The sequence below is a fragment of the Castor canadensis genome, chromosome 11 (assembly GCF_047511655.1).
Source record: "Castor canadensis chromosome 11, mCasCan1.hap1v2, whole genome shotgun sequence".
In the NCBI taxonomy this organism is placed as follows: domain Eukaryota; kingdom Metazoa; phylum Chordata; class Mammalia; order Rodentia; family Castoridae; genus Castor; species Castor canadensis.
In genome coordinates this window covers 20,231,793-20,255,146 of record NC_133396.1, presented here as the reverse complement: position 1 = coordinate 20,255,146, position 23,354 = coordinate 20,231,793, and the positions used below count along the sequence as shown (strand labels likewise).

At 46.0% G+C, this 23,354-nt stretch overlaps 2 protein-coding genes across 3 annotated transcripts; both read right to left on the bottom strand.

Annotated features, from left to right (window-relative positions):
- Nucleotides 1-166: 166 nt before the first annotated feature.
- Gast (gastrin) lies at nucleotides 167-2,637 on the bottom strand. Of its 2 annotated transcripts, XM_074048920.1 has the most exons (3): nucleotides 2,608-2,637; nucleotides 469-684; nucleotides 167-344 (listed from the first exon to the last, which is right to left on the bottom strand). In XM_074048920.1, exons 2-3 carry the CDS (start codon nucleotides 677-679, stop codon nucleotides 241-243), a joined length of 315 nt encoding a protein of 104 aa, XP_073905021.1. In that variant the 5' UTR covers nucleotides 680-684; nucleotides 2,608-2,637; the 3' UTR covers nucleotides 167-240. The 2 variants fall into 2 exon arrangements, with proteins under 2 accessions (XP_073905021.1, XP_020043090.2); XM_020187501.2 differs by lacking the exon at nucleotides 2,608-2,637 and having other exon boundaries at nucleotides 469-802.
- A 14,943-nt stretch (nucleotides 2,638-17,580) lies between these two features.
- On the bottom strand, nucleotides 17,581-20,121 carry Eif1 (eukaryotic translation initiation factor 1). Its single transcript, XM_074045714.1, has 4 exons — nucleotides 19,932-20,121; nucleotides 19,067-19,230; nucleotides 18,829-18,930; nucleotides 17,581-18,421 (listed from the first exon to the last, which is right to left on the bottom strand). Exons 1-4 carry the CDS (start codon nucleotides 19,960-19,962, stop codon nucleotides 18,377-18,379), a joined length of 342 nt encoding a protein of 113 aa, XP_073901815.1. The 5' UTR covers nucleotides 19,963-20,121; the 3' UTR covers nucleotides 17,581-18,376.
- Nucleotides 20,122-23,354: the final 3,233 nt, after the last annotated feature.

Genomic DNA, 23,354 nt, shown 5'->3' with positions numbered 1-23,354 from the left:
CCACCCATTCTCCCACCCAACTCTGGTAGGTTCTTGTTCAGGGTTGCTCTCTGGAGACACAGAGAATTAGTTCTGGTCCCTGCTGCCAGAGGGTGCTCCCTTTCCTCCCTGCCTCAACCCTGTCCGCTATTCCCTTAGTACAAAACACAATCCAGTGATCCATTGGATTGTTTATTGTGATTTATTTTGCATGGGACAGGGCTAGGGTGAGGTAAGGTGGCTGGGTTCTGAAGCTGGTTTCTAGGAACGCTGGTCCCCTTCCTCAGCACTGCGACGACCGAAGTCCATCCATCCATATGCTTCTTCTTCCTCCTCCATCCATGGTCCCTTCTTCTTGGACAGGTCTGAAAAGGTGACAGAAGGTGAGAATGGGGGAAGGACACAGGAACTGAGGCAGAGCAAATATGGGGGGACCTTTGTCAGATCTAGCTGAGCAAGGGAAACAGGGGAGTGCTTAACAGCTCCTACCTGCTACAAGGTATGGAGGACCCTGTGGCCCCAGCTGCCTTCTGTGGTGAGAGGCTGGGCCCAGCTGGTCTGGCCAGTGAGGCTCCAGGTCCCTGTTGGTTGCTGGACCCGAGGGTACATCCTGTAGCTGGGAGCGGGGCTTCCAAGAAGCTTCGGAGAAGGCGGCCAGAGCCAGTACCAAGATCAGTGTGTACGCACAAAGTCGCTGCATCTTGTCTGTAAAGGGGAGAGGAGGGACTGTCCCCATGCAGGTTCAGCAGTAGGGAGATAGACCAGAAGGGCTCCAGGTGGTGGCTTCTGCCTGGCAACAGACTTGTGATACTGCGAGGGGTGTCATGCTGTTTCTTTCGCTCCCTTCTCCAATTCCTGCCAGCTCCCCTGGCCCCCAGATCTTGCCTTTTCTCCTTACCCTCCTGATAGCCACTGCTTGATTGGAGAGCAGTGGTCTAGACTGCTCTGTGGGATCTGATGCCATGTCAGCATTTCTGTAGATGTTTAAGTCTTGCGGCTTAAAGTGAACTTTTAAATAGTGACAACAAGGAGCACACACACTGAAGGGTGTTACAGAACACACAATGCCACCTTGGAGACCACCAGCATAACGACCATGTGGTGGGGGTCACATCATTTTTGTGTAGGCTACAGAAGAAAGTTTCTGCCATGGTTGCAGAATATCCTGTGATTGTCCTTCAGCAGTTGAGAAAAAATTAAACTCTCACTATTCACAACTAAGTACAAGGGTGAATCGACTTTGGGGGAAAACACAGCCTAGAAGTAAGTATGATACCCAAACAAAATTCAAAGTGTCACCTGTTCTTTACATTCACTATTTTTGTGTTCTTTGTAGCATTATTGTTCTTATTGGCTCTATCAGGAGTAAATGATAAAACTTCCTCCTGTAAGAATACATTTACACTAATAAAGTACTATTTTATTTATTTATTTTCGGCAGTACTAGAGTTTGAACTCAAGTCTTTAACTTCTAGGCAGGCGCTCTGCCACCTGAATCATGCTCCCAGTCCAATAAAATACTACATTTAATGCTTTTTCACAATGAGGTTCTTGGGTTAAGTTTCTTTTGGGAGAAAGGGAAAAAGAATTCTGCTAGGTGGGCATGGTGGCATAGGCCTGTGTTCCCAACATTTGGGCAATGGAGACAGGAAGATCTTGAGTTCAAGGTTAGCCTGGGCTACATAGTAAGACCTGTCTCAAAAAAACAAAACAAAACGAAAAAAGGGCTGGCAGAGAGAGTGGCTGAAGTGGTAGAGTGATAGAGCACCTGCCTAGCAAGTGTGAGGCCCTGAGTTCAAACCCCAGTACTGCCAAATAAAACACCCAATCCCCTCAACCAAAGAATTCTATTGCCACAGCTGGTGGAGTGGTTGAAGTGGTAAAGTGCCTGCCTAGCAACCCTGAGGCCCTGATTGCAAACTCCAGTACCATCAATTCCCCTCCACCCAAAAAAAAGAATTCTGCCAAAGAAACAAAAGTTGAAAATCATTAATCTAAACCTATACTGTCCAATACGAGCCACACGTTGCCCAACAGAGTATCCATTAACCACAAGTAAATAATTAAATAAAATAATATAATTTAATATAGTTAAATTTAAGTGAATTACAAAGAAATTTCCTTCTTTGGACACATTTCAAGTGCCTATGTGGCTAGCGGCTGTCATACTGGACACAGAGCACTTCCATCATCATGGAAAGTTCTTTTGGGCAGTGCTGGTCTAGGAGGGAGTTTGAGATGGGATCCAGGAGTTGTAGGTTTCAGTCTCAGTCCTACCTAGTAATTAGGGCGAGTCACATCTGCCCTCTGGGCCTCTGTTTTCTCATCTGAATGATGGGAGAAGAACCCCTATACTTCTCACCTTCCTCCCTGGGCTGCAATGAGCATGGAGTAGAAGGGCAAGGTCAGGCCCTGCTTGTAGCAGAAGGGCCAGGCAGAAGACAAGATCTGGGAATGCCAGCATGGTCCTAGAGCTGACACCTAGTTTCACCCTGGGTTAAGGGAAGAGTCCTAGCGCTGGAGACACGAAGGTGTGAGCCCTAGCCTCTGGCCAGTGGCCTGCTATCTTGTTGGGGAGGGGACCCTTCAAGCCTCTTCCTTGCCCTCCCCTCCCCTCTTGGTTCTCACCTGCAGAGCTGGGAGGTGGGTAGTGCGGTGGCTGGGTCAGCTCTCTGCTCTGCTTGGTGCTCAGGCACTTTTTAAAGTCCTCAGAGTCCCTCCCAAGTGCTCCTCCCACATGAGGTCAAGCTCCCCACAGTGAAAAAAATAAGCACGGGGCACAGGTACAACCTGTCACCCTTGCCCCACCCACACAGTGTCAGTCATTGGGGTGTGAGGGAAGGGAGGGGCTGGAGCAGGGTCGGGGCAACTCATGAGCTAGGTACAGGGGTAGGCAGGAATCAAGCTCCCCATGCCAGGAACAGTGCTCCCTACCATAGCTTTGGGGTTACAGCCTCATACTCATCCCTTGGATTATGTCCATGGCGGTGGGTAGGTGAGAGGCATGAACCGAGAGAGTGACCCTAGAGTCAGAAAGATCATATTTTCCCCATACATTGATGCTTGATGGGCAGGGTAAATGTGACATACTGATCCCTGTCCTCTTCACCAGCCTCTGCAAACAGGATGTGTTGTAGTTATCAGGAGCAATGGGCCATGGGTTGATGGGCCTGCTCATTCTGCTGAGTGCCTCACGTCCTGGTTGACAATGAACAATTTCACCCTCCCCTTACCATGGAAAACCCTCAGCGTCTCCCTTTCCTCTTTGTCCTCTATGCTGGGCTGGGATTGTTTTTTTATTTTTTTGGTGGTACTGAGGTTTGAACTCATGGCTATGTGCTTGTAAAGCAAGCACTTTACCACTTGAGCCAGGCCTCCAGTGCATTTTGCTTTGGTTATTTTGGAGATGGGGGGGGTTTCATGAACTATTTGCCCCCTCTGGCCTTCAACCTCAATCTTTCTGATCTCAGCCTCCCAAGTAGCTAGGATTACAAGCATGAGCCAGTGGCGTCCAGTTGCTAGACTGGATTTGGCCTGCAGCAGCCTCTTCCATCTCCTTGTGATTATCCCCCACCCCTCGCAAACCCCTTCCCCAGAGCCCGTTCCTAGAGGATCCTATATTTCAAGGCTCCTTCATTTTGATTTCAAGGACAGAGAGTAATCTGCATAAAGCATTCATAACTTTGTACTATAAAAATACATCTTAAAATGACTAGCCAAAAGACTACAGCATTTGCCAAAGACATACCAGAAAGCAAAATGGTACATTTGTTGACTTATTTGATAAATTGCTGCCTCCACATGGTTTGGCCAGATGTAATGAGCTCTATGCTGTTTTTGATTTTTCCACAGTTGGAACTAGACATTTTGCCCTTGTTTATGTTTCACCAGTCCCCTTTTCTTGTTAGGGGGGGTTTTGATGCCCCTTGGGTCTTCGATAAGGGCAGTGGTACCCACGCTCACAGCCAGCCTTGTTGAGAATTAACAGGTGATGAAGGATGTAGGCTGAAAGGTGTCCATGGCAACCAGAGGCCAAATGTTCTAGTGAATAGCCTCTCTAATCCAGAGCAGGACATGGTGATTCAGCAGATGGAATAAATGAAAATGACAAAAAACAGCGTAGGCATTGGTGATAATTAATTGAATCATAGAGTCTTAGAGATGGAAGGACTTTGAGTGGGCTTGAGCGAAGGGTGGGGTGAGATTAGCTCTGCTCCTGTCCTGGGGAATGGAGGTGTTGGTGTTGCCTTGGTAACAGGAAACTGCAACTTTGTGTTCTAGAGCACAAGATTTGATTTTTGCCTGTGGATGGCGTTGTGTCCCATGGCTCTTCTTCCCCAGGCTGGTGGGTGTCATCACAGGCACTGCCAGGTGGGCAGGAGAGAGGTCCTGTTCAGAGATGAGAACAGCTTTGCCTCCAGGAGTCTATGGTCATGGACACTGCATGCTCTCCTCACAAGGACACCTGGTCTGATGGAAAGAGAAGAATTTCTGGGTCTTGCCCTTTTCTGGCTGTTGAACTTTGAGCAAATTTCCCACAGTCTCTGAGCTGTTTTCTTCAGCAAGCAATGAGGGAAGTTACTTGGAAGTAGGTCTTGTCAAGGTGAGGGACTTAAGCTAGCTTAAGTGCAACAACATCACAGGAATTTAATTCCTTTTGCACCTTCTCCCATTGCCCTCCCTGGGTCTCAATTATCCTCATCTGTGAAATAGGAGTTTTCTTTTCTTCGCTCATAGGGGCTACAGCAGAGAGGAAATGTGAGAAGGTCTGTGCACACTCTTGCCACACTTGGGAAGCTTCTTTTTTTGCAGTACTAGGGTTTGAACTCAGGGCCTACACCTTCAGCCACTCCACTCTACCAGCCCCTCTTTCTGAAGGGTTTTTTCAAGATAGGGTCTTGTGAACTATTTGCCTGGGGTTGGCTTCGAATCGCAATCCTCCTGATGTCTGCCTCCTGAGTAGCTATCTAGGATTTCAGACGTGAGTGATTGGTGCCCAGCGGGAAGCTTCTTTAAGGGTTAACAGTGACTCCAAGTTTTCCTTCCTATGCTGCCAGAGAGACCCTCCTTTCAGGTGCCACTGACAGAGGCAGCAAGATTGGAGTCTCTGGAGGCTGGACTTCCCAGAGGCCATCACCTACTGCTGTGCAGGAGACGGGGCTGGAAGTGGTGAGTTCAGTTTGTGAGTGTCTGGCTCCAACACTGACTGGCTGGGTGACCAGAAAGCCCACTTTCTGGGCTTACTAAATCGAAGACCAGATCTCAATCCCATGGGACCCAGTCCCATGCCTTCCTGTGGACCCTGGCCCTGTCATCAAGATGATGATAATGCTAGGTGCCAGACAATGACAAAACCTCTGCAGAAATGAAGGCAACTACTCTTCTCCACGATCCTAGTTTGTATGTGCTAATATGAACCCATTCTACCGATGAAGAAACTGAGGCTCAGACAGGCAAAACAATCCCTGTCCCAACTGCACATACCAAAAAGGAGAACTGGGCCTCCTAGGAGGGATGAAGTAGGCAGAATGAAGGTAACCCCAAAGATGTCCATGCTCCAATTCCTGGAACCTGTGGATATGTGAAATTCCATGGCAAAAGGGACTTTGCAGATGTAATTAAAATAGGGAACTCATCCTGGGCCCAATTTAATCTCACAGCCCTAAGGAGCAGAGAACTTTTCTTTCTTCTTAGTGGCAGAAGAGATGTGGCTGGAGGGCAAATGATAGAGATCTGAAATTATGAGGACTCCACGTGTAGTTGCTTGTTTGAAGGTGGGACAGGGCAACAGGACCGTGAGGGCAGGTGGCCTTAAGGAGATAAGGGGGGCCCTCTGCTGAAAGCCAGCCAGGAGAGAAAGCCAGCTTCATACTGCAAAGGATGGAATTCCACCAGTCACCCAACTGAGCTTGGGAGTGGGGATGCTCTGAGTCTCCAAAATGGAATATAGCCCTGTGACCCCTTGATTTGGGCTTTGGGAGATCCTAAGCAAAGGACCCAGTAAGCCTGGTGTAGTGGCTCACGCCTGTAATCCTAGCTACTCAGGAGGCGGAGACCAGGAGGATCGTGGTTCAAGGCCAGCCAGTGGCAAATAGATTGAGAGACTCGGTCTCAAAAATACCAACACAAGAAAGGGTTGGTGGAGTGGCTCAAGTGGCACAGCGCCTGCCTAGCAAGTGTTCAAATCCTAGTATGGCCAACAAACAAACAAAAAAAGGATCCAGTGAGCCACACCTGGGCTTCTGCCCTACAGAACTGTTGAAGAATAAATCTGTATTGCCGTAAGCCTCCAAATTATGGTAATTTATGATGGCAACAATAGAAAAATGAACAAGGGTTATAGCTTCCTGGAAGCTGTCAGTAACAACAGGTCTTGCAGGAATTTACACATGACTTTTCAAATACACTCAGGGGAGATGTTCTTTAAGGCATTTTGACCTTTCAAATTTTCCAAATTCATCCCAGTCACTGAGCACCTGCTGTGAGCCTGAGGTCAGCCATGGCCCCTCAGGGGTAAGGGGGGTGAAAAAGCAACCCTCATACCCAGGGTACCCCATGGAGGGGCAAATGTTCCCTGGGAAAGGTGGGACTCCATGGGCCATGCAACCCTGTAGGCCTGGGCTCCATGCCTGCCAGTACCATTTTGGGTGCTATTGATGAGCTGCAAAGCACTATCAGGGAGGTGGCTCCTAATTGCTTCTTGATAGCGGAAAAGGGAGAGGTTAGGATGACCCAGTCTTCCTGCCCCCGGCAACCAGGGCCTGAAGGGTATGCTGGTGCTAGGGACAAACAATGACACCTGGTTGGTGTTTGAGTCAACATGGGTGTCCATGGTTCTTCCCTTGGCAAGGGGCTAGGCAGGAGGATTCATGTGGGTTCATGGCTTCTCGCTTTACCTGCTGTCTGTGAGTGATGAGGTGGCATAGGTGGCAGGGCCACTAAGTCAGCCTGCATGCTGCTTGCAGTCTGACCTAGAGAGGCTGCCCCCACCTCAGGGGTCCAGGCCCAGGTCCAGCTGCCTAGATGGGGCAAGGGCGACCCCATCTCACTCCCCGCCATCTCTCTTGACCGTCTCTTCCCCCTTCCATCCAATGTCCACTTGTGCCTTTGAGGCTATGGTTCTCAGCCCAGGCTTTGCAGTTGGATCACCCCATGACGACTCTAACTACACTCCTCCATGCCTGGCTACACCCTAGTCCTCTCAAGTCAGAATCTGGGGTGAGGCTCGGGTACTGGCAGGAGTTCATGTGCAGGACAAGCATTTGTGTATGTGGAAGGATGGAGCAAAACGGCTTTGGAATCCCAGGCTCAAATTCCAGCTCCGTCTTAACTGTGCAATTGATCTAAGACAAGTCACCTGGACCTTCTGGGTCCAGGTTTCCCTCTCTGTGAAATGAGGGTGGTACTTAATTAAACTGTTGTCCATGGAATGCATAGATACCAAAACCCAAGGATGCTTAACCCTATCAAATCAAATGGCACAGCATTTGCATATAATCTACACACTTCATGCCATATAGTTTAAATCAAGGTTGACCTTGAATTTGTAGTCCTCTTACCTTAGCCTCCCCACTGCTGGGACTACAGGTGTGCACCATTACATCTAGCTTGTGTGTTTGAATTTTTATAATAACATACTGGCCAAGATTTTTTTGGCAATTTAAAATACCTGTTTTAAGTGGGAAAAGGGCTTTAAGGCACCCGTGTGGGAGGAGTCTCTACTCAGGTGCACTTCAGAGATTAAGTGAGAGCCAGCCACAAGTAGTCCTCCGCAGGTAGGAGGTCAGGGAGCTGAGCTGTAAGCCCTGGTGGGTCTTCTTGGATTCCATGGATTGCTGCTTAGCCCTGGTCCCCTCTCTCTTCAGAAGCACAGCTAGCTCCTGCTTAATCTGCCTTTGCTGTGGCCTCTGGTTCCTGTACGTGGGTCCTTACCTTCCTACCTCCTTACCTTCACTTTCCTCCTTCCCCAACCTGGACCCCCAGGTTTGTCATTTCAGTTTTGTAGGGCACACCTAGATTACTGCCCCTGTCCTGCCCCAGTCCCTAGCAGAGGACACCACCACCACCCCTTCCTCAGCTTGTCTCCTTTTCTTGGTAAAAATCAACCAAGCCACTGGATTCAACTGCAAATTAATATTCTGCAACTGGATTGTTGCCTGGCAACCTTGGTGAATCATCTCTCCTTCACTTCCAAGGTCATGTGACATCAACCCCCACCCCCATCTTCACACCATGAACGCAGTTGTCTTAGCCCACCTTCTGTCCTTTCTCCTTTCCTCATTACTGGAAAGTCACCCTGTTCAAGGTCAGCTCCTCCTTTAGGACCCTTCATCCCAGATCCTCCTGCTAGTTTAGAGACCATGTCCCTTCACTTTTTCATTCATTCATCAGTCACAAAAGTTCTCTGAGAGCTCACTTAGTGCCAGGGGGTACAATGTTGATCCAGGGGTCTTTGTTTCCTTTCCTGTAGAGGGGAGACAGTATGACATTGCTATGGTGTCATGGTAGAGGAAGAATTAGAGGGAGGGGGACCTTGAGCCTCTCTTCCACAAAAGCCTTCTGATGACTGTAACAAATTTCCTCCTCCTCTTTCCCAAAATAATGGTGATTAAAATTTAGGGAGCACTATGGTGGCCAGGCCATGCTTACCATAGCTCCCTAAGGGTACTGCCCAAGTTTACAGCTAAGGATCTGAGACACAGCGATCTCTGGAGAAGCAAGGAGGCAATCTACCATGGGCCCTCGGTGTCTCTGAATGTGTACTGAGTGTGCCAAGAATGCAAGGTCATGACCTCTCTGTACCTGAAGATTTCTTAAATTTGTGTTTCAAGTGAGCAGCTTGAGGGACAAGGTAATGTCTTCCTGAGAAACAAAGAGCAGACTTGTTTACTGCTTACTGCAAAAGCTGTGATTCCTCAAGTTCAGCATTCCTCAGCTTGGGTGGCATCCATCTTGGGTCCATATTATGTCACCCTAAAGCCCTTCAGGGACAGGGGTATTGATGCAAGTCATGCTGTTGTCTGTGTTGTGGGCGATGAAGGTTTTTGTCTCTCAGCTAGAAGATACCCAGCGTTGTACCTTCTGCCCCCTTGGTGAAACAGTAACAGGATAACTTGTTAACTTGCAAGTAGGGTAAAATCAAATCCCAGACTCAACCCTGTGATTTGCCCAGGGCCCAGAGCTCATCAGACACACAGGTGAGACTTGAGCCTGGGCAGTTTGATTCCAGAGTCATTCTGCTGGGTGTGGTGATGCATGTATGTAGTGTCAGCACTTAGAAGCATTGAGGCCAGAGGGTTGCTTGAGCCCAGGAGTATAAGACCAGCCTGGGCAATAGTGACACATTGTCTCAAAAAAAAAAAAAAAAAATCAAGATCAACTTGGGAATTTTTTTTTTTTCAACTTGGGAATCTTAAAACTTTTAATCATATGCCAGGAATTTTGAGAACATTAAAGTTAATTTATTTGAGGTGGTAAATTATGAAAGGTTCCCCTCTAAGGTAATTTAAAATACAATCTGCAGTAATCATAGATAGCATTCAAAGTCTAACTTTGACATGCATTAAAAAAGTAGCAAGTCAGGCACCAGTGGAGCATATCTGTAATTCTAGCTACTTAGGAGGCTGAGATCGGGAGGATTGAGGTTCCAGGATAGCCCAGGGGAGAAAAAATACGAGAGACTCCATCTCCAAAATAACCAGAGCAAAATGGAGTAGAGGCGTGGCTCTAAGTTCAAACTCCAGGACCGCCAAACCAAACCAAACCAAACCAAACCAAAAAACAAAACAAAAAACCTAACAGAATGAGGGAGGAGGATGGGAGAGAATGAGAATATAACGGAAGGGTAAACTTATTCAAAGTAGACTGTAATTAACCCCCCTCACATTATTAAAGTGGGGTGTTTCAAAAATAAAAACTTAAAAAGATTTAAAAATTTTTAAAAATGTGGCAAAACATGAATTCAAATTCCAGTACTAGCTGGGTGCCGGTGGTTTCACGCCTGTAATCAATCCTAGCTACTCAGGAGGCAGAGATCAGGAGGATCGTGGTTGGAAGCCAGCCCAGGCAAATAGTTCAAGACACCCTATCTTGAAATAACCCATCACAAAAAAGGTCTGATGGAGTGACTCAAGGTGTAGGCTCTGAGTTCAAGCCCTAGTACCACCCAAAACAACAACCCCCCCCAAAAAAAACCCCAAAACAACACAGTACTGCCTAATGCATTTTGCTGGAGAGATGTGGCTCAAGTGGTATATTTTAGAAGCAAAAGCATGACTTTACAAAAGTTAAAAAGCAACATTGCATCAGTTTTGCTTTGAGAACAAATATATATTTAATGCAGGTTTAAATATCATTGTGTGTATGGTTTAAATTTCATTAAGATCTTCTTGTATTTGTTATATTAAAATTTTAATTTATACCAGGTGTGGTGACACACGTCTGCAATCTCAGCACTTGGGAGGCTGAGGTAGGAAGATCATGAGTTTGAGGCTAGTCTGGGCTACATAGTGTGACCCTGATTCAAAAAACAACAAAATTAAAAAAAAAATGTATAACCTTCTTATTTTCCCTAGGGCATACAAGAAAGTTTCAGGTGCTCATGGGTAAGCAGTTTGCAAACAGTGACAGAGGTGGGATGTCTCTGGTCCCACATGAAAGCCAAATTAGATATACCCACCTCTGAATTCCTGAATTCTCTCTATCCACATTGTTTTTGACATCCTGCTGGAGACTGTTGTTTTAAAGACAGGGTCTCACTATGCAGCCCAAACTGACCTTGAACTTATTCAGCCTCCTGAGTGTCGGGGTTGCTGGCAAGCAACATCATGCCTGGCTACCTGCTGCTTTTATTTCAGTGCAGACCTAAAATTGCAATGGAATGTGCTCTTACAAACAATGTCACTCTTTAAAAAAAATAGCATGTTTTTCTTTTGACAGTACTGGAGTTTGAACTCAAGGCTTTGTACTTGCAAGGCAGACTCTCTATTGCTTGAGTCACACTTCCACACCTGCGGTCCTTTTTTAATGTCAGGGGTTGGGTCTTCATATGTTGCCCGGACTGGTTACAAATTCTTGGGCCCCAATGATGATCATAGGTGGGACTACAGGTGCTACTTTTTTTTTTTTGTGGTACTGGGGTTTAAACTCAGGGTCTGTACCTTGAGCCACTATACCAGCCCTTTTTTGTGATGTTTTTTTTCCAGGTAGTGTCTTTTGAACTGTTTGGGCAGGCTGGCTTCCAACAGTGATCCTCCTGATCTCTGCTTCCTGGGTAGCTAGGATTATAGGCATGAGCCACTGGCACCCAGTTAATTACAAAAAAAAAAGTAATGTTTTTTCCAATTTTGTTTTAGATCCAGCTTTATTTATTTATCTATCTATTTATTTATTTTGTGGTACTGGGGCTTGAACTCAGGGTCTTGAGCTTGCTAGGCAGGTGCTCTACCACTTGAGCCACTCCACCAGCCCTTTGCTACTTTTTTTTTTTTTTTAAAACAGTTTGCAGATCACAACAGGTCTATTGATTTTATGATCTAAATAGGTGGGTCTCAAACTTCATTAAATGAAGGTTGGTAAGATGAATGTGGATTTAGTAGGTCTGAGTGGGACTTGAAATTCTGCACATCTGACAAGCTCCCAGGTGACGTTGAGCAGCAAGTGTTTAGTCCTGTCTCCAAAGTGGATCGTGGGACCAACGTCAGTCATAATCTTTCTGCCCCTAACTCTCCCCTGTGCTTGTTTCCTTCTCTTTCACAGATACGGAGTGAGAATCAATGACTGGGCACATATCATGTTTATGCTGCATGTTAACTTATTTTTCAACCTCTGTGTTCCATGCTTCCTGTTTTTAACCAAGTGTCCATTATGGGTGTAAATTAACCATGAAAGATGACAATTAAAGACTATTTAAACTGTGCAACAATGTGAGCCGTTGAGGCTGGGTGATAGCCAGTGCTTGGACACCTGAGTGCTGTGAAGTCTCAGCCACTGTAGGTGTTCCTCCTGCCCAACTCTGTTTTAATGCAGATGATTAAAATATTTATAACTTTTAACAATAGACATTAAGAAACGTTTGTTAATCTGGGAGCTTGGTAAACCACTGGATAGGGAACATGGATGGGAACTGTTTTGGGTAGTGGGTTCTCTCAACAATCTGATACAGCCATGTGCTGGTGATTCATGCCTGTAATTCTAGATACTCAGCAAGTAGAGATCATGGTTCAAAGCCAGCCCCAGGCAAATAGGGGCTATCTGGAAAATATTCAACATATAAAAGGGCTGGCAGAGTGGCTAAAGTGGTAGAGTACCTGCCTAGCAAGTTCAAATCCCAGTACCACCAAAAGTCTGATAAAAGCTCTGGATATCTCCCCCAAAATGCACATACACATTACACACAAACTTCTTCAGAGGATGGCTTCTCCAATGCTGGTCACTCAGTTCTGACTCTGGGCCACTCTCTATTCCAGCCACCTTCAGTGTATTAGTCCTGACTCAAGCTGAGTTCTGAAGATACTTCTTTCTGTTGGCTCCTCAATAGCTCCCCATTAGACAAAGCAGTATGTTCCCAAGTGTGGTTCATCAGCCACTCTAGAAACTGGCTAATGCTGGTCAAATGCAGATTCCTGGGCCCCACGTCCAAGCTTCTGAATGAGAAACTATGGATGTAAAGTCAGGGCCTCAAGCATGCTAGGCAAGTGCTGTACCACTGGACTATACCCCAGTCTCCCTCCACAGTGTTTTTTGTGCTGGGAGCAAACCTAGAGCCTCAAGCATGCTAGGCAAGAGCTCTACCACTGAGCTACACACCCAGTCTCTCCTAGTTTCTTAGCCCATTCCAACCTTAGAAGTTCCATCATGCCTCATTCCAAATGAATGAAATAAACTTCATAGACCAAGTAAGCATATATACTCTGTAACATTTTGTTTCAGTGCTGGCAACAGAATCTGTAACATTTTTTAGAAAGATGTTTATAAGTTTCATAAACTTAAGTTTTGTTAAAATATTTTTCTAAAACTTTTATTAAAAGTATATAGTTATTGTTATAGTTACTATAACTATTGATAGTGTTGTTTTGCAGTATTAAATATTTACTCATTCTGACTTTGTAGGTCTTTTTGTTCAAAGTTTGGAGATGTTTTCTTTCAGTTTTTAGACATTTTTGCAGGTTTTTGAAAAACCAGGGATATGGACATTATCCAGCTAATACTCAGTTGAGCTAAACTGTCCTGAGTGGGGCCTAGAATCTCAATTTTTCCTTTTCTTTTTATATGTGGCACGGAGGTTTGAACTCAGGGCCTCATGCCTGCTAGGCAGGTGCTCTACTACTTGAGCCCATCCCACCAGCCCTAGAATCTCCATTTTTAACAATATCCCAAGAACATGCACTCCTGAATATTTGAACTAGAAGCAATTAAGAGCATGCAAAAGAAATTACTAAAGTCTCACATTATGTGGTAGTTTTGAAGAAATGTGTATCTCCTTCATTAAAAATGTTCAAGGTGGGCATGCACCTGTGGTCTCAGCTACTCAGGAGGCTGAGGTAGGGGTATTGTTTTGGCCCAGGAACATGGGGCCTGCCTGGGAAATATAGTGAGGCCCTATCCACAAATAAAGCAAAACACAAAACAAAAACCAAAGGAACTCTTAATGGCAAAAGCTTATGAACAGTAAACTGTGTTTCTACACTAATGCCACAAGGAGGCACCACTGAGGCTGACAAACATGGAAGGGGAGCAATTCTGTTCTCTGGTACCTCTGACCTATGCACGTTCATGGCAATCTGAGTACATTTTAGCTGTGTTAGAAGATTCCCGCACAGCTTTAGCTGACTAGTTTTCATTTTTTCCTCATTAACAGCATTGTTTTGAGATGGGCACGGTGATACACGCCTGTGATCCCAGCACTCAGGTGAAGACAGGAGTCCGAGGCCAGCCTGAGTTATATAGGAAAAACCTGTCTCAAAAAACCAAAACCAAAACTAAAACAATCCCCCTGCCAAAAAAACCCAAAAACCAAAATCCAAAAAAACCCAAAACACAAACCAACCCCCAACTGAAAAACTCGGTTTGTCCCTGCAGGACAAACAGTTATAGAGGGTGGGTGTGGGGCGCAGGACTGCTGGAGACTGGAGGTGAGGGAACTAAGGAAAGCTAGAAGACACATTCTTTTGCACAAATACCTAAAGTCTTAGCTCAGCCTACTTTGAGCTCACGCTGACTTCCCAGCACTAATTTTCCTCTCTTGCTTTTTCTTCCCCTACTTGCTAAGTCACATCATCTCTCTGAATCTGTTCTACCAAGGAGTGAGCACCCCTAGTCCATGTGTATTTGAGCTAAGTTTAGGCTCAGGCCTGGCCTGGAGTAAGGAATGACTTGGCATCATGTCTGCTGTATCCAGGGCCTGTGCTCCTGTCAGGCTCCTCACACACACTGCTGTCTCTCTGCTGGTCCTTTTCTCTTCCTATGGTGCCTCTTTTATGAAGCCTTCCTTGCCCCCTGAGTTGAGCATTGGGATAAGATTTGCCAGTTCTGAAACCTGTGTTTACCTGGTCAAGCCCTTTCTTCCAGGTCATGGATGTAAACTTCCCAGGTGGTCTGCTGATCCCTTCCCTGCTGCAGGCTCCATGGCACTTACACACCACATACTCAACAAGGTCTATACAAGAGCTAAGCTGGGAATGCACAGGTCACCTAGTGGGAAGCACAGTGCACAGGAAGTCCTGGGGATGAGAGGCTCAACTTTGGGAATTTCCCCATCTCACTCTTTTTTCCTCCATTAAATGTTGAACTGTGCTATGTTAGCAAATCACATCAATTGGATTAGAATGTCGAAAAGCTTCCTCAGTGTTACTTTCATAGATAATTAATGTTGCTAGCTTAGCTCAGAATAATTTTGTCCTAGAGAACTAAAGGTATTTATTTGTATTTTTTTTACTTTTGCTTCTAGTTTATTTTATTTGTTAATTTATTATTCATATGTGCATACAATGCTTGGATCACTTCTCCCCCCTGCCCCACCCCCTCCCTTACCACCCACTCTGCCCCCTCCCTCTCCCCCCCACCCCCTCGATACCCAGCAGAAACTATTTTGCCCTTATTTCTAATTTTGTTGGAGAGAGAGTAAAAGCAATAATAGGAAGGAACAAGGGTTTTTGCTAGTTGAGATAAGGATAGCAATACAGGGAGTTGACTCACATTAATTTCCTGTGCGTGTGTGTTACCTTTCTAGGTTAATTCTTTTTGATCTCACCTTCTCTCTAGTTCCTGGTCCCCTTTTCCTATTGGCCTCAGTTGCTTTTAAAGTATCTGCTTTAGTTTCTCTGTGTTAAGGGCAACAAATGCTAGCTAATTTTTTAGGTGTCTTACCTATCCTCACCTCTCCCTTGTGTGCTCTCGCTTTTATCTTGTGATCAAAGTCCAATCCCCTTGTTGTATTTGCCCTTGATCTAATGTCCACATATGAGGGAGAACATACGATTTTTGGTCTTTTGGGCCAGGCTAACCTCACTCAGAATGATGTTCTCCAATTCCATCCATTTACCAGCAAATGATAACATTTCATTCTTCTTCAAGGCTGCATAAAATTCTACTGTGTATAAATACCACATTTTCTCGATCCATTTGTCAGTAGTGGGGCATCTTGGCTGTTTCTATAACGGCTATTGTGAATAGTGCCGCAATAAACCTGGGTGTGCAGGTGCCTCTGGAGTAACCCGTGTCACAGTCTTTTAATACATTTTCTTGATCCATTCAGCAGTAGTGGGCAACTTGGCTGTTTCTGTAACTTGGCTATTGTGAATAGTGCTGCAATAAACATGGGTGTGCAGGTGCCTCTGGAGTAATCTGTGTCACGGTCTTTTGGGTATATCCCCAAGAGTGGTATTGCTGGATCAAATGGTAGATGAATGTTTAACTTTTTAAGTAGTCTCCAAATTTTTTTCCAGAGTGGTTGTACTAGTTTACATTCCCACCAACAGTGTAAGAGGGTTCCTTTTTCCCCGAATCCTCGACAACACCTGTTGGTGGTGGTATTGCTAATCATGGCTGTTCTAACAGGGGTGAGGTGGAATCTTAGTGTGGTTTTAATTTGCATTTCCTTTATTGCTAGAGATGGTGAGCATTTTTTCATGTGTTTTTTGGCCATTTGAATTTCTTCTTTTGAGAAAGTTCTGTTTAGTTCACTTGCCCATTTCTTTATTGGTTCATTAGTTTTGGGAGAATTGTTTTTTAAGTTCCCTATATATCCTGGTTATCAGTCCTTTGTCTGATGTGTAGCTGGCAAACATTTTCTCCCACTCTGTGGGTGGAGAACTAAAGGTATTTAAAAAGCATAAGATGCAATAGCCTAGCACAGGACCAGGCTTTTCAGATCAACCACAGCAGAGGGGAATTCTCTTCCCTTTTGCCATTTCAGCCTACCTCTGATGGTGATCTTCTACAATTTGGCCTCCAGGCTTGCTTTATGAGTTCCTCTAGGAAAAACTCACTTCTGGAGTTGGCAGAGTGGCTCAAGTGGTAGAGTGCCTGCCTAGCAAGCATGAGGCCCAGAGTTCAAATCCCAGACCCATATCACACAAAAAAAGTCCATTTCCAGGAGATACTTATAATCCCAGCTACTCAAGAGGCAGAGATTGGGAGGATTCAAGGCCAGACACAGCAAAGTTAAACTTTAATCTCAATGATTAAGCTGGGTGTGGTATATACCTGTCAGAGGAGGACTGCAGTCTAGGCTAATCAGTGGGGGACAAAGTGGGAATCCTTGTATGTAAAATACCTATTAAAAAAAAAAAAAAAGAAAAAAAAAAAAAAGCCCATCACAAAAAAGGGCTGGTAGAGTGGTTCAAGGTATAGGCCCTGAATTCAAGCCCCAGTACCACAAAAAAAAAATCTTATTAAACACATACTGTAGGACTGCGTAGCCCTTGCCTAAAGGTTCACTGGTTTAGCCCTACCAGCCCTCCTCACTGGCTTCCAGTATCAAGTGTGTGACCCTTACCTACAAAACAGGCTGGCAATAAATGCAGGAACCAGATTCATGTGCTGAGAACACTTTGCCTATTTAACAGAATGGACCTAAGAAGACACCTGGACATGTCCTGTGTCAGAAATAGCCTCCAACATTAAAGGTCTAAACCACATACCCATTGCCTGGTTCAGTACACCTGTCTACCTAGGAGTTTGTGGATCTTAAGAATAAGCTTCTCCCCACACTGTTTTTAGAAAACTGGTTGAGATGGGAGTCTCATCTTTCTTGCCCAGGCTGGCCTTCAACCATGATTCTCTTGACCTACCCTCCAAAGTAGTTAGGATTAAAGGCTTGAGCCACTATGCCAGGCTCTGATTGCCCTTTTAGCCAAGACTTACAGAGGGACTCAAACAAACCCAGCTCCCTTCTAACACCCCACAAAAGTTCCTCCTCAGGCACTGAGAAATGAAACCCACCAACTACTCCATCACTTGGGCTGCTTGGCCACGTATCTGTCAAGACACGGATTAATGGACAGCAGGACTGACTGTGGAGATGTACTCTCCACAGCCTACTTTTATGGTTCATTCATATACATATACTTGATATATATTAAGTAGAATCTGCAAGTCAGGTATTTCTGAAAACAAGTTTTATTTAAATAAGGGTTTAAATACATTACATAACATTAAAACTGGAAGGGAAAAGAAAACCAAAAACCAGTTTGTTACTTCATGTGGCCTTGGGCAGCTGTTGCTAATAAGCCAAAAGCTCTACAGCTAGCTACATGACTGACAGAATCAGTCTGGTATTTGTTCCCTTGTCAGAAGTTTAACTGTATTAGGCTGGCCTCACATTGTTGTTTGGATATCCCTTAGATAGGATATGTATGGCCAAAAAGATGACTTAGTGGTGAACAAGATGTCCTACCACCTCACTGGAGGGAAGATGGCCTGGTCAGATTAGAGACACCAGGGACTCTACTACTTAAGACTCCCTCTAGTGGCACAGCTGCTGTTGCTGGCTTACCCCATCCTCTCTTGATCACTGTAGGTTATTCAAATGGTGACATTCTCTTAGGGCAGGGGGCTTTGCAGAGGGAAGATTGAAAAACTTCTGGCCAGACATAGCCTTCTTTGATCTTGGGGTTCTGGGCATGGCTGAAACATTACCGTTATTGCTTTGTTTCAGGATGGACACTGCCAGGCGCCTACTGCTTGACCTCTGTTTAAATGAGGGACTTCAAGACTAGACAGCATGGCTCTTTTCAGTTTATTGCATGAAGGAGTTACACTAGTCCAAGTTAAAAGCGGACCCCAAGTGGTTACATTATACAAGCTATGAGGTTTTTAAACTTGTGACAAGGGACAGAAGGGAAATTCTACTCATTGCAAGGAAATCCTCACTTAAGCTTCAGAGAGCCACAAGCACTTAAAACCCATGAACCTTCAGCTGATCGTCCTTAGCCAGTCCAATCTGCAAAGAGAAAAGGGCAAAATTTTAAAAGGGGACAAGAAGGTTAACTCTCCACTTCTGATGGCAACAATTGGTCTTCCTCCTACACCAGGCAAGATGACTCAACAGCTAGGGTGCACACATCAATCCTTATAAACACAATGGTTCAACTGAGGACACTTAGTGAAGAAAAAATTACCCTCTTGAACATTCTGTGCCTCCCCAAGATTATAAATTCAGGTGTGTGAGGATGGGGATCAAGTTCCAGAAATCTCTTCAACCATATCAAGAACCAGGACACAACAGGGCTTTGGTTTATTTTTAAGTTTGTCAAAATACTTCAAAATTCAACTGCTATTTTGTTTATAGTTTCACAAAACTAACTTTTGTGTCTGCTTAAAAATAAAATTGCACAGGCCTGAACTCACCTCTACCAGGAACTGGCATATGTTCTTGCGCTGGTCACCCTGTAGCTGAATTACTTCTCCATATTCTGGATGCTCAATTACAGTACCATTGCAGGCAAATTTCTGCAAGCAAAAAGGGAACAAAACACTTAACTAGGCAAAGCAACATCACGACAGCATTTAACAATCTCTTTTGGGGTATGTGTGTGTACTCCCTTGTGGACAAACTGATTTTCCTACAGTATCATTTTAGACCTACCTTCTTAAACGCCTTCACTAGTTTCTTTTTATCGTAATCATCAGCGATCCCTTGGACAGTAGTAAGGGTCTTCCTGCCGTTTCTCTGTTGAATTCTTATATGGATATAATCCTCAGTGCCAGCAGGAAGCAGGTCATCACCCTTACTTGCATCAGCAAAGGGGTCTGGGAAGAAAAGGTTAAGCTTGTTTTGGGCTGTTTGTTGTGGCGCAGCTGCCACTCCTACCCTCCCGCTGCATCTTTTGCGCGTGAAGGTACCAGTACCGAGGTCTTCAGAATCGTGTCAGGTCAGATGCATTTTGTTGGCTTTCCCCGAACAGGTCAGTCCAGGACGGCCAGCTTCCCCAGGCCCGGAGAAAGCCCAGACCTCCCGCCCAAGGCCCGCCCTCCCTTCCTCCGCAGCCGATCACGTGCCAGGGAGCGGGCAGTGCCCCACCCGGCTGATGCAACCGGCCGGAACTCTGGCTCCCAAGGCGGGACCAAGCCTCCCACCCCCATTGGCGCGCGTTCTTGTCACTTAAGGCTGGCACCGCCCTTCCCTCCCGGCTCCGTGACAACGGCGGTGACGTATCGGACGTGACGCAGGGGTGGAAAGAGGGGCGGGTGTGGCCCGAGGAGGGCCAGGAGCCATTAGAAAATGCGCCACCCGAAACGCCAGGCCCACTCAAGGGCTGACCTCCCGCCTGCTCCTTCCGGTCGCAAATAGGGGCCGACCCCGAGGACCCAGGTCTTGACCTCGCGAGCCCGGACACCTTTCTTCCGTCCGAGGTTACCAAAGTCCGGAGCACTTGCTTTTCTCGAGCCGCACCTCCGGGCCCGGAACTCCTCGCTGTCCCACCCGAACCCGCGACCTTCCCCTGGCTTACCGAAAGAGTGGAGGTTCTGGATAGCGGACATACGATACGATTCCTTTTCCTCGGTGGAAACGGCCTGCGGAAGGCGGCTGCGGGAGAAGGCGGGCAGGGGGGAACGGAGCGTCGGGAAGCAAGGGGGCTCGAGGGGGAGGCAGCTGAGTCCTCGGCGGCGGCTCAGTGACTGGGGCCGAGGGGCGGCGCCTGTATTCACTTATATAGCCGCCTCTGTGACGCCAGCGCGCTGCCCTCACGTCCCGACCCCACCCATAGCGTCGTGCGCCCAAGCACCGGGGCTTCGCCCCTTCCTATTGGTCTGGGGGCGGGGACGCGGCACGGCGCTTGCGCAGGACTATGCTGCGAGAGGGCGTCCTCTCGACTCGGGAGAGGTGGGAGGGGGAGGGAAAGGGTGGTTCTTCTTGGTGCGCCTGCGCAGTGTGGGTGGACGCGATCTGGGCGGCCAAGAAACTGGTGGAGGTTTCGAGTGCGCCTGCGCATTATGTCCACTGGCAAGTTCCTCCTTGTTGACCCTGTTTGCAGTCTTATCTGCTCCAAGAAGGGGGTTTTTCGTGGGGTTGGTTTGGCATTCCTCAGAGAGGATTTAGATAGTGATTTTCCCAAACTAGATAAATCCCAGCTGTATCATACCCACCTACTTACCCACCCTAACACCCATTCAGAGAATTAGGGCGGCACTCTGATAATTTACTCAAGATAAATGCAATCAAAACCTTACTCTCATAGTTTAGGTTATCATTTAATGTATTGTAAAAATGGGTTAACTTAATCTAAAAATTCTCATTTAGGTTAGGTTAATCCACCTAAGGAAAGATTGTGTCTAGCTCACTAGCATGAGTTCAAGGGAGAGTAACTGATTCAGGAACAACTCCCTTCCCCAGAATTCAGGCACCAAAGGTTATCCTTTGTGTTATAAGGGTTGTGTGGAGTAGAGCCTTCCCAGAACTTAGATGAAAAATTTCCTTCAAAGCCATTAATCTTTCTTGCTTTCTCAGCTTATTTATATTTTTTAACTTTTTCTTTTTCTTTTTTTCCTTGTGGAGGTAGGTATTGAACCTAGGGCCTCATGCATGTTAGGTAAGTGCTCTGCCACTGAGCTGTACTCCTAGCCCCATCTCTCAGCTTATCTGTTGAATCACATTTAGTTGCAGGGGCGAGTGGTAACAAGACACAGGGCTTTAGATCCAAAGGCCTCCAGGAGCTAGGCAGCAAAAGGACAGAAAGCCAAGTGTGATGTGTAGGATAGGGGGGGTGGGGTGAGAACTAGAGGCTGTAGTGATTGCCCTCTCTGATCCACTGTATTACACCTTCTTCATGTGTGTCTGGAAATCTGTGTGTTTATATCTTAATTTTTAAAATATTGCCAATAAATTGAATTAAAAAAAAAACTGTGTAAGCCTCATGGATTGTGGGTTTATGTCCATAGCTATCAGGGTCACTGCTCTCCTACAGGTGAAGGCTAGTGGGAGAGAGAGAAAGTATAATGATGACAGATTGAAAGAGGTGAGATAAACAGTGTGATGTAACAGTGACAGGCTCCATCTTCAGATAGGGTGGTCAAGGAAGGCCTCTGGGGAGGTGACATCCCAGATGGCACTTGGTGTGAAGGAAACCACTGTGGACCAGGAGAGGAGCCCACCAGACAGAAAAGCCCTGAGGGAGGAAATTCTGGGTATACTTGACAGTTTGTTTTGATCCCATATTAACTGAACAATTTTTTGATTAATAATTTGGTTCCCTTGACATCAGGAAAGGGATCCATGACTAAAACTAATGTGCATCCTAGGCACAGTTTACCCAGTTTGAAAAGGGGGGGGGGGCCGCCAACTTGCTAACCTGGAAGTCTTTTTGGGGTTTGAACTCAGGGTCTCATGCTTTTAAGTCATGCACTCTTACCACTTGAGCCACTGTGCCAGCCCTTTTTTGTGATGAGTTTTTTCAAGATACGATCTTGAAGTCTATTTGCCCCCAGTTGGCTTTGAACTGCAATCCTCCTGGTCTCTGCCTCCTGAGTAGCTAAGATTACAGGCCTGAGCTTGGGTGCTCAACTTAACACAGGAGTTATACTCACAGATGCAGCTCAGTTGGAAAGGATTTGAGGAAAGAGCTGTCTGGAATTTACTTTTGTGTGTTGTGTGAGACTAGGGTCAAATTGTTTCCTCCATAAGGACAGTCAATTGTCTCAGCACCATTTTGAATAGAGTATATCCTTTTCCCATACACTCCTTATGCCTTGTCTGTCATAAATCATGTTTTCACATAAGTCTAGGTTCTGTTTCTTTGGTCTATTTATCCCTGAGCCACACTTTCTTAATACAGGAACTTTATAAAAAGTCTTGATGTCCAATAGACTGTCCAGTTTGTTCTTAAGAATTCTCTTGGCTATTGTTGGTCCTTGTTCTCTTTTCAGCTGTGTGGCATATCATTGCTCTCCACACTCTATACCACAGCAGTTCCCTGAAGCACCCCGAGGTTTCTCATCTCAGGGCACCTGTACCAGCTCCTCCCTCACTTGACGAGATAGGGCACGTTCAGGGTGATATGGTTGTAGACTCCTCCCTCACTTGGAATAAAGTCTTCCTGCCTTTTCATTTGGCCTTGCCCCTCATCCTTCCAGGCTCAGCTGGGATTATCCTTCTTCTGAGAAGACTGTATTTGGAGCCTTTCTGTATGCATACATGTCACCTATTTTGGTATTTATCATCCTGCCTTTTGGTTACTGTTCCATGGACTAGCTACATAATTTTCTAGGCATAGTGTTAAGATGAAAACACAAGGCCCTTTGTTCAAAGTGGTTAAAAATTTCAAAACAATGACAGAAGGCATTAAATCAAGTACCTTCTAAGCATGAGGTGCTGTGTCACATGCCTTTAAATCTGGCCCTGCCTCTTCTCTTACTTGTCTCCCCTGCTGAGCTATAAGCTTAAAGAACAGGGCACAGGCCTGTCTGCTCTACTCTGTATTCTAGGGCAATGGATGGATGCGTGGGCATACATTGTTGTAAGTGCTCAAAATGTTCAATCCCTGCTCCAGGCTGTGATCTCTGCCACCTCCTGGAGCAGAGGATTGAGGAAAGACCCTTTTTAGAGGTCTGACTCTGGGCTCCACAGGGAGCTGCTTTATCTGGCCTGGTGCAGGGAAGGGAGAGTGGCCCTCACTAAGCACTTTGCCCAGCTCCTCCTGTAGGCACCTGGCCAGACAGAGTTAGTGTGTGTGCCTGGTGTATGGTGCCAGAGCTGTAAACAGTTATTGCTGCAAACATAGGTACACGTGCACATGCACACACAAACACTTTCCCTCAAGTGGGATGCAGGTGAGAGGGGCAAATGACAGGGACTTATGATAAAAAGCAGTGACTCTTTTCTTGGGCTTGCAGATACCCAATGGATAACTAAAATCAGGATAGATGTCTGGCATCTC